The sequence below is a fragment of the Phyllostomus discolor genome, chromosome 4 (assembly GCF_004126475.2).
Source record: "Phyllostomus discolor isolate MPI-MPIP mPhyDis1 chromosome 4, mPhyDis1.pri.v3, whole genome shotgun sequence".
Lineage (NCBI taxonomy): Eukaryota > Metazoa > Chordata > Mammalia > Chiroptera > Phyllostomidae > Phyllostomus > Phyllostomus discolor.
Genome location: NC_040906.2, coordinates 9,744,738 through 9,758,521, shown reverse-complemented (window position 1 = coordinate 9,758,521; position 13,784 = coordinate 9,744,738). Strand labels below are relative to the sequence as shown.

General features: G+C 45.3%; 1 protein-coding gene across 2 annotated transcripts in view; it reads left to right on the top strand.

Moving 5' to 3' along the window:
* Positions 1–13,784, top strand: part of NYAP2 (neuronal tyrosine-phosphorylated phosphoinositide-3-kinase adaptor 2) — a 217,508-nt gene that overhangs the window by 126,257 nt on the left and 77,467 nt on the right. For both annotated transcript variants that reach the window (XM_028511047.2, XM_036022784.1), the window contains one exon: positions 10,745–11,839. In XM_028511047.2, the coding sequence (XP_028366848.2) occupies positions 10,745–11,839 (1,095 nt within the window). The remainder of the gene's footprint in view (positions 1–10,744; positions 11,840–13,784) is intronic.

Below are 13,784 nucleotides of genomic sequence, written 5' to 3'. Positions count from 1 at the left end.
ACCAATTCACTGGATACTAAACAGATATTGAATAAGAACCTGTGAATTTCTAGGCACTTTACACAGATAATATAGCAAAGATCAAAACAAACAGGGAACCATTGCTCTCAAGTCGAGAAAATACATAGAAAATAACCCAGGCACCTGGAAAGTTACCTAAAGCAACTGAGAAACAAACAATACCCAGTGTGATAAGGGTAGACGGGGTGATCATGAAAGGCTTCTTCAAACAAGTGACTTTTTGCTAACCTGTGAGCACCACAAAGAAGCCAGCCATGCATCATTCACAGATGTCAAACAAAGAACAGAGCTGCAGAGTGGTAACAAAAACAAATTTGATTTATGATGATTGCAATAGAGGAAAAAGCATCTCAGTGTAGAAATGACTCAAGTTCAAATACAACATGAGCAAGTGGGGATTTCTAGCCAAGCCACAGGCTAGGGGTCAGTTGATAGAAAATTACTAGGGAGAAACACCAGGGGTGTGGGGGTTCTGGCTGCATTCTTGTTGACGGAGGCCTGGGTGAACAGACACCCCCAGTGGGAGGGCAGAGCATGAAGACCCTGATCAGATATCAAAGGTGATCAGCTCTCGGGGAAGGCTTCTAATGAAACTGACTCGGCAGGGTTACTGTTAAGACTGGATTTTACAAGAAAGGGCACTTCTGGGCCTCCAGGAAAGTTCAAATCCCTGACTAAAGCTTATCAAACAAATATTTTTTTTGTCAGTCATGACAAGGACCTAATATTTTAACACCTTGACCAGCTGGGTTCATCCCTGCACAATAGTTCCTCCACTTGGTAGGTACATCACCTCCAGGTCGTTTCCCTGCTCGTTCGAGACTGATGTAATATATGTGATTGGAGAGGCTGCATCAGTGTGGTCAACGAAGTGCCCACAGCACGGCCACGTGTCCTTCCTTTGCAGTGTCTAACGAGCATCCCGTGACCAGAGAAGGAGGGGAGGATCTGGAATCAGACACTGCCCTGACTCCAAAACAGCGAGTTAGACACAGTGATAAACACTGTGGACAGGGGGCTGTGTCTGCTTGGGACTTCCGGCCACTCTCCTGGACAGAACCCTGTGTGATGTCCAGAACTGGCGAAATTGCCCTGGCACAGGACCCACCTTCCACCTGTAAGCCCAGAAACTGCATCTCATCAGACATCTGGAGTAACTAAGGTGTCACCATAGCCAGCTCAAAAGAGATGGGCATAGGTCTCAGACTGTGTGGGCTGCTACAACAGAATACCATACGCTGGGGAACTGAATAACAGTAGGAATTTCTTACAGTTCTGGAAGCTGAGAGCGGCACAAGATTGGGGTGCCAGCACAGCTGGACTCCGAGGAGAGTTCACTTCCAGGTTCCAAATTGTTGGCATCTCCCTGTGCCCTCACATGATGGAAGGCCCAGGGAGTTCTTGGGGTCTCTCTTTCATAAGAGCATTGATTCCCTTCATGAGGGCCACGCCCCCAATGCCCAAATCTTCCAGTCACACTGGCTGCTAGGACTTCAACACGTGAGTTTGGGGGATGCGAACATTCAGATCATAGCAGCATAGAAAAACCGAATTCCACGTTGCTTGTGTCTGATGGAAATCGGCATAGAGAAGATATGCATACTATTTTGGGAAATCGTCAAAAGGTTTCTGGGTGAATCTGAAGTTAGAAAATGAAGACCTCCTAAGAGTCATACAAGTAGAGTCTCCAGGGTTTACTAGCATGCTGGGTCCATCCCACAACAGGGATGTAACAGAGGACCATACCCCCTGGCTCTCCTGGGGGTGGGGACCATGTTTCCCTCTGAGTTTCCCGGTTTATGTTCCTTGAAGCCGGATACTCCCCTCGGGTTTTTCTTCCTTTGCTTTTGTTGATACCTTTGCCCTGATTTCAATACAGCCTTTTTGACCAGCAAATATATACTCTGCTTTTCTATCTCTTCTCTGAATCACCCTGTGGTGACTTTCTAATGCTCAGAAGGCAAGCTAACTTCCTTCATTTCTCGATTCTGGAAGGATGTCCTTTGTTTCCTCGGGCGGCACACTGGGGTTCTACAAAAACAACAGTAGCATTTTCTGTGAGATCCACCAAAACAGGAAATTAATTTTGGCATTTTTTAAGTTCTCTCTAGCTGTGTAATAAACCAACCCAAAGTGCTGTGGTTTAAAACAGCAACAATTTATTACTTCTCATTATTCTGTGAGTTGACTCCGTGTACACGGGTTGTCCTTCTACTCTGTGTGACATTGGCTGGGCTCTCCTACTTGGCTGTGTTCGGCGGGCCGGTGGGGTTAGCTGGGAGGCCCGAGAAGTCTTCAGTCACGCCTGGTTTGTCTCCCTCCCCCACATGGCCCCTTCACATGACCAGGCTGAGCTTCTTCCTAGCCTGTTGGTCTAAGAGGTCTTGCGTGGCAATTGGCTTTCAAGATAGAGGAAGCGAAAACCGTCAGTTCTCTGAAGTACAAGACTTGGTATCCCTGATGCTACATTCTATTGGTCACAGCCAGCCCTGATTTAGGAGAGAAAGATAAACTCTACCTATTAATCAGTAGAATACATACAAGGAGGGAAAGACTCCTTGAGGGCAGCTGCCTTTGAAGAATCTGCCACAATTTTCTTCCTAAGCCCAATATTTTCAATAGGCAAAATACTGTCACCCTGTCGTGTACATGTTTCTTTGCATTACAATATCAGCTAAAACTGAAGGATTTCATGATTTCAATCATGCCCAGGTGCCATGAGGCTTCTTGGGTGCAATTCCTCATACTCAGCGGTATTTGAACTAAAAGTACAGTTTATCTGCTCTGCAACGCCTGACATAGGCTAGTGGGTCTGGAACAGAAAAATTGCAATGTACAGTTCCTTTCAAAAAAAAGTAGTGGCTTCCCTGGCTGGGCGGCTCACTTGGTTTGAGCATTGTCCCATACACCAAAAGGTTGTGGGTTCAATCCCCGGTCAGGGCACGTACAGGAGGCAATCGGTTGATGTTTCTCTCTGACATTGATGTCTGTCTGTCTGTCTGTCTCTCATTAATAAATGTATCCTTGGGTGAAGGTTTTTTCTTTTTAAAAGTAGGGGCTGGAGGTGAGAAAAGTACATAGAAGTCACCGGCTCATTCGCACACTCGTACGCAGTTCTCCCTGTTCCAAGGGCAGAGAATAGTTACAGATGAGGAAGGGTTTCTGCTCCCTGGTTTGGGTTCTCTGTGGCTCTTGGCTTCGCTTCAGGAGCTCCTAGGTCTGCTCTCAAGTCATCCTTTCTTGTCTATAAGAAATGGCCTGGCCCTGGCTGGCATAGCTCAGTGGATTGAGCGCAGGCTGTGAACCAGGCATCGCAGGTTCGATTCCCAGTCAGGGCACATGCCTGGGTTGCAGGCCATGACCCCCAGCAACCGCACACTGATGTTTCTCTCTCTCTCTCTCTCTTTCTCCTTCCCTTCCCTCTCTAAAAATAAATAAATAAAATCTTAAAAAAAAAAAAGGAATGGCCTGGATCGGAGCTGTCATGCTGAATAGTTTTGTCAGCTCTTTTCCACCCCTGAAACATTTGGGGCCCAAAGGTTTTGTACATTTACATTTGACCTGTCTCTGCCTGTTTTAGTCAAAGTGGGCAAAACTCCTTTATAATTTTTGTGGTTTCCCTGTGAATTAAATTATACTCTGTTTTCATTACACAAAAGACAGAAACGCAAATTGATTTGAGTCAGGCCTGTCTCCCAGGGTTATGATCCGGGGGTTGTGGAACATTTATTAGATTCTTCAAAGCCAGAGTTCTCAACAAGGTCTCTGACAGCCAATCCCTTAGTTTGATTATTACTGTGTGATTACATGCGACTGGCAAAGCTCTGGGTGTGACCCTTGCCCTGTAACCGTTTTTTAGTTTGAAAACATTCAGCTACTCAGAGAAGGTATCACGGCAAGTCCTTTGTTGGAAATATTTCCTTTCAGTTTTGCTTGAGAACTGAAGAGTTGGTTCCTCCCTTGACCTCCCCCTCCCCTCAACTTCTCCTGCAATCCTTTGTCATACCTGACTAAAACAAGTCAATGGATATGTTCACATCCTTGCAGAACTCTGCTGAGTCAGGTCCGCAGTTTCATTAGGTACGTTTTGCAATATGTTCATCACACAGCAAATAGTCTGGCCATTTTTTTTGCCAAGTATGACATAGCTCTCTTGTTTTCAGCCTCCAATCATAGTGATTTCCTCACTCATCTTCAACCTCCCAACAGTCTCCTCACCATCCTCAGGCCTCTGCCACCACCCCGTTCCAAAGCCAATGCCCAAGTTTAAGGTTTTTGTGACAGTAGCACAGGCCTGCCACCACCAGGTTCAGGTGCATACACACGCATCACAAGCTCCCTCAAATTTAGAGACAAAAGCAGGGACCTTATTTGTTCCTATTTTTGTGGGTTAGGAATTTGGTAGGGTGCAGGGGGGAATGACGTGTCACTGGTCAAAAGCATCTGCGCTGCCACCTAAGATGACTCAAACAGCTGGGGAGTTGCGATGTCAGCTTAACTGGGGTCAGATGGCCGTGGTTTCATTTTTATTATTGATTGCGGGGAGCTGGTTTCTTTCCCATACTTAGCTGGGGCTTCCTCACAGCACGGTGATCTCAGAGTAGTCGGACTTTCACATGCAAGTCACATGTAAACACGGTGCCTGGCTTCCTTTGGGAGAAGCAGAAAGCTGTAGAAGGAGAAGTAGACGCTGCCTCTTGAGGGACATATGGACCAGTTTGCACAGATAGGCGGGGGGAGAATGGAGGGATCCCTGGCTGAAGACCATCAACTGCAGAGTTTCTGCTTTAGGATTGGTCAAACCTCCCTCATCATAACCTGTAATAAGAGACGTTTGACACCTAGGAAATATTATATGCCTATAACTAAATATTATTTCAAGAAGCAACATTTTAACCCTATCACACTCAGATTTTTCTAATCTACTCTAATTATTTTTTCAAAATGTTGGTTATAAAACTTCAATTTGCCCTGGCTGGTGTAGCTCAGTGGATTGAGCGCAGGCTGTGAACCAAAGTGTCACAGGTTCGATTTCTAGTCAGGGAACATGCCTGGGTTGCAGGCCATGGCCCCCAGCAACCGCACATTGATGTTTCTCTCTCTTTCTCTCTTTCTCCCTCCCTTCCCTCTCTAAAAATAAATAAGATCCAAAAAAATAAAATCATTTAAAAAACCTTCAATTTTATTTTATAACTAATGAGATGAGTAATTTAAAAAAACCAACAGTGGTTCTGATTAAGGTCCCTCACTATCTATATGACAAAAGGGGGCATCAATAAAAGTGTACTCCAAATAATGTGACCCAAGTTATGTGGCTTGGCTGAGGCAGAGAGGAGATAATCATGTCTCCCCGATTAAGCCAAGATTTGTTCAGTCCCATTCGACCTCAAAGCCACCCTGGCGACCCCATTCCCTGTCTTGGCTTGTTTCCATCTGAGCTTTGAAGTGCGCTTTCTGTTTCTATTGTCACCAGATCCAGGAGACCATCACTGTTCCTACAACTGAAAATCCAAGTGCCGTGCTTCCTTCCTTGGTCTTCCTGTAACAGACCGGGGACACTTGCAGCGCCCATCCCTTTACAAACACCTTCTTAAAAAAAAAAAGAAAGAAAGAAAGAGAAAAAGGAATTGTTCGCAGATGGTATTGTGGGGCTTGTGACTGTGAAAATAAAAATATCCCTCCTACCCTTAGAATCGTGAGTTGTGAAAAGAGAGTTATTGTAAGCACAATACCGCTGAAGGTGAGAAATGTGTCTGTCACCTTCTGGAATCAGCCGGTGCCAGTATCACACAGCGTGGACCTCACTTCCCTTCACCGGACTCCCGTTTCCTGGGTTGGATCCCCCCTTTACATACACCTTGCTAACTGGGGCTAAGTTAAAAGTTGCGGTTCCATCCATATAGCATAGGCCCAAAGGACCTAAAATAACACTTGATGCCATACACAATACAATGAGATCAAAACAATGCAAGCAGAGCTTTTTCCTTTGTTTGAAAAGGTATAACAGGTTGGGGGGGGGGGTTGGGGACTGGGCATAAAAGGTGAAGGGATTAAACAAAACAAAACTGAAAAGATGCCTACACAGACAACAGTATGGTGATTATCAGAGGGAAAAGGAGGTAGAAAAGGGCAAATGGGGGGGTGAACAGAAGGAGACTTGGGGTGGTGAAGACATGATATAATATACACATGGTGTCCTACAGAATAGTACCCCTGAAACCTATGTAACTTTATTCACCAGCATCAAGCCCATACATTCAATAAAAACAAAAAACACACACAATAAATAAATTGTGAGATTTTAAAAAAAAATTAAAAAGTAGCTGGTTAGGAATTTACATTTCTTCCTTAGTAATATATGGAGTTTGGACTGGTTAATCTCTGAAAGCCCTTGGAATTCTGGGATTCTGTGACCAGAGATTGTCTAGGAAAGGAAATACTGACCTGTGTTGTATCTCTTTCAACACGTCTTTGGTCGAGAACACCCACAGATGCAATAGCCTGAATTTGAATTACACTTTTTTAAAAAGATTTTATTTATTTATTTTTAGAGAGGGAAGGGAGGGAGATAGAGAGAGAGAGAGAGAGAGAGAAACATCAATGTGCGGTTGCTGGGGGCCATGGCCTGCAACCCAGGCATGTGCCCTGACTGGGAATCTAACCTGCAACACTTTGGTTCGAAGCCCGTGTTCAATCCACGGAGCTACGCCAGCCAGGGCCTATACTTTTTTTTTTTAAAAAAAATAAGGAAAAACTTATCTCAGAAAGCTAGGTTGACAAGGGAGATAGTGGATCTCCAAAATCAGCTGTGAAAGGCAGGTCCTCTGGGCCTGACAGAGAGCCCTGCCCAACCTTTGTTCACGGAGACCTCATTTCAGAAATGCCACTTTCCGCTTAGTCGATGCTCCTGTCATATACTATTTTAAGCATTGAAATTTGTGTTCTGCCGCTGAACAGGAATTATTGCTTCTATCTCTGGACCTATTAGAAATCATTTGAGGTTCATTTAATAGCAATAAAAATCACCTTTATATTATGGTTGACTGTTAAAACTTACAATGTAATTTCTGTTGTCTTTCATTAGTAGTATTTCAGGGCCCATGTATATATAACAAGACTACTTTTAAGTACCTTCTAAAGGAATGGCTTTTTAAACGTGAATTTTTCTTCAAATCTTAATTCCCTAGAGTGAGGGCAAAGTACAATTAATTATGTGGCAATGCTGTTTAAAATTTCAGAGTTTGCCTTACATGGGTACAACTTAAAAGAAAAAACATATGACAGTGGAAACAAATTTTATTTGTTTCCCTAAATTATTTACTCAGTACTTGGACTAGGGTAAAAGCAGATTACAAATGGTAGGTGGGTGGCCACCTTCTTGCTATGCCCTCGCACGGTGGAGAGAATGAGAGAGCAAGCACACCTTCTGCTGTCTCTTATTAGAAGGGCCCTAATCCCATCCTTTATGAGAGCTCAACCCCTAGGACCTCATCTAAACCTGATTATCTCCCAAAGACCCCAGCTCCAAGTACCATATCATTGGGAGTGAGGACTTCAACTTGAACTTGGGCAAGCATGATTCAGTCCATGGCAACTGTCAGTTTTGATTATCTCAGAGTCACCATAAGAGATATGTGTTATGTTTTATTCCTCTTCATCAGACAGTATCTGCACTTAGTTTGGGGCTGAAGTTATTCCCACAGTACAAATGGATTCTCTCAATTTCTTCTGAGTGTTGCACCTTAATTCTAACTGTATTGTGTCCTAGAACAGAACGTTCTCTTTCTTCAATCATTTTACAAAAAGCAAAAGTCTTTATTCCATTTTTTTTCTGTTCTGTTTGGCAAACAAAATGAGTGTAATTTGCTGACATTTGGAATGCAACCCAAGCATTGGTCTTGCTCATCCCAAAGGCCGCCTTCCCATCCGTGTGGGAAGGAGGATACTGGCTCCGGGGTTGTCCACGCGGCTGCAGTTTTACTGAGTAGCGTGTCACTCTGGCGCTACCACTGACCCCCGCTCTTCCTGAGAATCCGGGCTCTGGCCTCCCCGCCGTGCACTGCTGTTGTTACCTAGGCTCAGGCGCAGCAGATGCTTGAATTCTGCCTGTCCTGTTTCTCTCCATGCAAGTACCCATGTCTGCTTTGGGATGTCTGCCTTTAGCGAAGGGTCAGAGAAAGCAAAAGTGAGTAGTTTAGGAGGGAGACAAATGAAAATCTTAATTCACAGTGTGACCGTTTCCATACGGTGGAGTTATCTATCACAGGGACACACGCTAATTCCTGCTTCCTATTAGCCCTCCGTTCGCAGAGCACCTCGCTATCCAGACTCCTTCCCTCTGTGGACATCCCCCAGTGGTGCACCACTCAGTCCCGAGGACCCAAGAGTCAGAGGCGAACACTTTTCCAGGGCATAAGTCACTCAGTTTAGCATGATGCCCTGAGGTGGAGGATCAGGAAACAAGCTTCAGAATAGTCTGGGGGGGGCATCTGTTCTCCTTGGTCCTGCGTCTTTCCAAGTGCCTCCAGAGCTAAGCCAACCTTGTTCAAGGATGTACAATTGCACTTTCTGGGGGCTCAGGCTTTTGTATAGAACCTGGTGACATTTACATTGTGAAAATTAATATATACAATAGATTTCAAAAACAAAAGATAAAACTAGTAGAAGATATAGAGAAGAGCTGTATTGGTCACTTTGGGTCCCTCCTAAAGAATTCTTTGGGGATTTTTCACCCCAGTATGTCCTTAGACATTTTGCTTTCGGAACTAAAAGCACCCACTGCTGTATCCCCTAGAAAATGGCATCTAGTTTATTCTGAGTTAAAGGAAAAGTGTAGATCCCAGGTGGCAAACACAAGGCCCACAGGCCCAGTCCCGCCCTCCACCTTGTTTTATCTGGCCCAGCACCTTGTTTCTACCCGGCGGCAGTGCCGAGCTCTCGCTAACTGTTCAGGAGTAGTTACATTTATTCAGCCCTAAAGTTACATTCAGCCCTTTGAAGGCACCCACAAGGCTGATGTGGCCCCTGGTGAAAAAGAGTTTGGCACTCCTGGCTAGATACTTTATCTTCAGTTCAAAAAGCTGTTTGATATAGTGAGTAGAATTAACGTCATGGCACAACAGAATGGAATATTTGAAAGCAGGTATGACCTAGAAAAGTGAGAGGCATGGCCACTTTCAGAATCCTTGATGGGCCCCCTTTCTCTGAAGGCATGATTGATGTGTAAAGCAGCTGCCCAGCTAATCTTTGCTTCTCCTATAGTGAGTCCCTGTGTCTTGAGCATGCTAGTTGGTAAAAACAAAGGCGATTTCAGGTGTTTCCCGATTTGTGCCTTGACACCCTCCTCCCTTAAGGCTGCAAATTGCAGAGGAGCCTATTATTTTCTCATAGTTTTACACCTAGAAGCTATATTGTCAACTTTCATTATATGCTACCGTTTACCACCAGCCACTACATTCTGCCACGTTGCATAATAATGATAATCACTGTAATCATATATCAACACAATGAGATAATGAGATAATAACAAGACTTCAGTACCTTCCCTGTGTGCTAAACAATTAATTTCAGTCACAGACATGTTGCTAGCCTGTTCCACCCCACTGTAGGTGTCAGAAGCTGGTGTTCTATCACAAGGACTAGGGCAGTGGCGGCAGGGGAAGGGGGTGGGGCGGGCTTCCAGCAGGCTGTGCAGCGCAGTGGGCCACCTATCTGTGAGTTTCCAGAAATTATTCCTGAAGCTTACATGTCACCCTGTGGATTATTCCCTGGCAAAAGTCTCGATGGGGTTCTTGTGTGTCAGGACAACACATCCAATGAATGCATTCCAAGAGAGCATTGGGATATCATAAGAAATCTTATGAACGACAACAAATGCACCCTAATCAACAGCACCTGAGGACTTGGAGATTAACTTTCTAGACGCCTGAGATTTTCACCTCAATTTCCCCCGAAGTTGCAGTCCCATCTCTGTAGAAGTTACTTATCTGAACCAGAGCAGAGATTAAGTCTGGCAGGCTGAGACGGTTTTATCTGAAATGGAAGCAAGATGTGACTGTGGACAGTAGCCACGTCATTCACAGGACTCAGAACCCATGGTGTTTTTTGACCATTTGTGCTAACAGAAACTCTAGACTTTTTTCCCCTGAGCTTGTCTGTTAAATCATGGAGATTAATCTTTATGAAATTTGTGATTTTTAAAATCCAACACGTTGCCTCTGAAGGTTTCTGTTTAAAAATTCTGAGACAAAAGGACGAATAGTCCTGATTTTAATGCATGTACCAGTGCTGGATTATTAACATTAGTGTGAGATAAATATTACTATTGTTGTCGTCAGGTTTTTCTAAGTATGAGAAATAATTGACTTTCATTGAGTTTTAGTGTAAACCTCCAGCCAGGAATAAAGCAGACTATCCCTCTCATCAAAAGTGTACAATAGCCCCTGGCTGGAGTAGTTCAGTGGATTGAGCGCGGGCTGCGAACCAAGGTGTTGCAGGTTCAATTCCCAGTCAGGCCACATAGCTGGGTTGCAGGCCACGGCCCCCAGCAACCGCACATTGATGTTTCTCTCTCTCTCTTTCTCCCTCCCTTCCCTCTCTAAAAATAAATAAATAAAATCTTTGTTTTAGAAAAGTGTACGATAGTAAATCCAAGGGCAAATCATTTTTGAAAACGTCACCATGGCCTTCATCGACTTTACTTTCGTTTCCTCTTTCTTTTTAGTTGCAGCCAAACCAAGACCCAACAGTGACGAATATTCCAAGAAGATCCCTCCTCCCAAACCGAAACGGAACCCGAACACTCAGCTCAGCACGTCTTTCGACGAAACGTACATGAAGAAGCACGCGCCCCGGAGGACCTCGCTCACGCGCGACCCCTCCCTCTCCCAGGTCAGCAGTCCCGCGGGGGACCCCGAGGAGGAGGAGCCCGTGTACATCGAGATGGTGGGCAACATCCTCCGAGACTTCCGGAGGGAGGACGACGACCAGAGCGAGGCCGTCTACGAGGAAATGAAATACCCCATCTTTGACGACTTGGGCCAAGACTCCAGATGCGACCTTGACCATCACAGTTGTTCTTCGCAGTGTGCTACTCCCACGGTGCCTGACTTGGACTTCGCCAAGTCCTCAGTGCCATGCACCCCGAAGGGTTTGCTCTGTGACATCCCCCCGCCCTTCCCGAACCTGCTCTCGCACCGGCCCCCGCTGCTGGTGTTCCCGCCTGCCCCCGTGCAGTGCTCCCCCAATTCCGACGAGTCCCCGCTCACCCCGTTGGAGGTCACCAAGCTCCCCGTGCTGGAGAACGTGTCCTACCTGAAACAGGCCGGGGCGTCTCCCTCCTCGCTGCCCCCACACACCTCAAGCCACCCTAAACTGGACAAGGACCAGAGCGGGGCCCTGGGGCCCGGGGCCACGGCGTCCGTGCTCTCCTCGTCCCCTCCCCCGCCGTCCACTCTGTACCGAACGCAGTCCCCGCACGGCTACCCGAAGAGCCACTCGGCCTCCCCGTCCCCTGTTAGCATGGGGAGGTCCCTCACCCCGCTCAGCCTCAAAAGGCCTCCCCCCTACGACGCCGTGCATTCTGGCAGCCTCTCCAGGAGCTCCCCGTCGGTGCCTCATGCGACCACCAGGCCCGTGTCGCAGGATGGGAGCAAGATGGTCAACGCCTCGGTCAACACCTACGGGGCGGCTCCCAGCGGCGGCTCGCGGTCCAGGACGCCCACGAGTCCGTTGGAAGAACTAACCAGCCTCTTCACCTCGGGACGCAGCCTGCTGAGGAAGTCATCCAGCGGCCGCAGGTCGAAGGAACCCTCAGAAAGTAAGTGTGCAGGTGTCGCCAGCCCCGCGGGGGCCTGTGGGGCTTCAAATCGCACGCAGCTCTTAGGCACTCGTAACGCACTGTAGGCAGTGCCCGACCGGCAGTCCACTTAGTGGAAATCTCAAAAGATGTTAGTTTTCTTCTGCTGTGCTCAAGAGTGTCATCTGAAACCAAAAGGGAAAATCGGCACCCTATAACCTAGCCATTTTAAATGAAGAATGATTTTTTTAAAAATAAAATGGAAAGTCCAAGTTCTTAAAGTGGCACTGGGAAGTCTAACTAAGAAAACAGACACTAGAAATTTTAAGTTAACTATCTTGATTTGGAGGGAGAAATTATACATTCAGACACGGAATTGATCAATGTTAAATTTATCTTGTATTAAAAACCCACTTGAGCTACTCTTAGAAAACTTTTGCTGGAAAGATAGCAATTCGGATGGAATTTGGTCTTTTTTTTTTAACATAATGAACGACTTTCTGCATACTTGATGTTGTTACATTCTGACCTTCACTCTAAACTAGAAGAGGCTCATTGTTTCTCCTCTACAGCTGTGGTGATGCGCATCTTACTCCTGTGGTTCTCTTCCTGGGTCCATCCGCATATACACGAGGGGGAAATCACTATGTGACAGATAGTTAGTGAGCATTTATATCTAGTACTGAATTTCAAAGACCAGGAAATGTTTGTACCTGAATGTCTAATCCTTTTGTGAGCTCCAAATCACTCCAGAAATACAGAGTAAAGTCGAAACAGACCTAGTTTTCTCATTGTCCATTTCATTAAATCACACTGCTTTCCCTTCTTCAAAAATGCCTCAGGCACCCGGGCTGATAATTTACCGTTTATATCTCAGATGATCCCAACACAGGATTTTCTTACTTATCTATTCAGACAGTCACATAAAGACTTTCCCTAAAGGAAAAGAAATCCTTAATAATTTTGATGATGAAGATGATGACACTCCTTAGATTATTAATATTCATTGGTAGTTATAAACCACTTATCTTGTCTATTTTTCTTACCCAGAGAGATTTATGAAAGCATTAACTGCATCAATAATCCCCCTTCAAAGAAAAAAAAAACACATTTCATTTACCTGACTAAAAGTCAACAATATGTAATATGTTAGACATGTCTGGAGTTAAATATACCCATCCATGCATACATCCAGTTATTTTAAAAATTGGATTAAAAAATAAGAACAGCGATTCTTAGCTGGGGCAGCGTTGCCCCCAGGGACGTGTGGCAATGTCTGGAGACAGGTTTGGCTGTCAGGACAGAGAATGCTGCTGAAACCTTGTGAGTAGAGGCCAAGGATGCCGCTTAAAAGCCCGCAGTGCACAGGACAAGGCACCACCCACCCGCAGGGATCAGCTGGCCCACAAAATCACCAGTCGCTGATGTCAAGTTTGGCAAAAGCTGATCTATATTTATTAAAGGGTGAAGTTTTGTTTTTACAGGTGATAAATTCAGTTTAAACACAGATCCGGTAAGATTTGGGGGGATAAGGGAGGGAAAAAAAGTTTAAAGAAAAAAAATTTACTCTCAAATACGTCATGGCGAAAGCCATAGATATGTTGTCCTAGACTTGGTAAGATGATCGGAGTTTTTCCTCACCTACCCATTTCTTTGGATGATCCTTCCCAGCGCCAGCTGGCAGCTCTATCAATTAGCCAGAAAAAGTATCTGCAGAAGAAATGATTAACTAATGAAGTTATTTCAAGAAAAATCCATCTGTTAGAATCAGCCTATGTGCTGTATGTCACAGACTTCTCCATTTGACTCCAAAATGAGCTTCATGTGCTTCTGAAACAAAGCTTGTACGTGGGAAAGGGATCCAGGCTCTTTATAGCTTTTAGGGATCCGAGGACTGAATTTCTTCCCGTGTACCAACTCTCCAGAGAAAGGGCATGCCCTGAGTTATTTTAACTTCAGTGTTTTA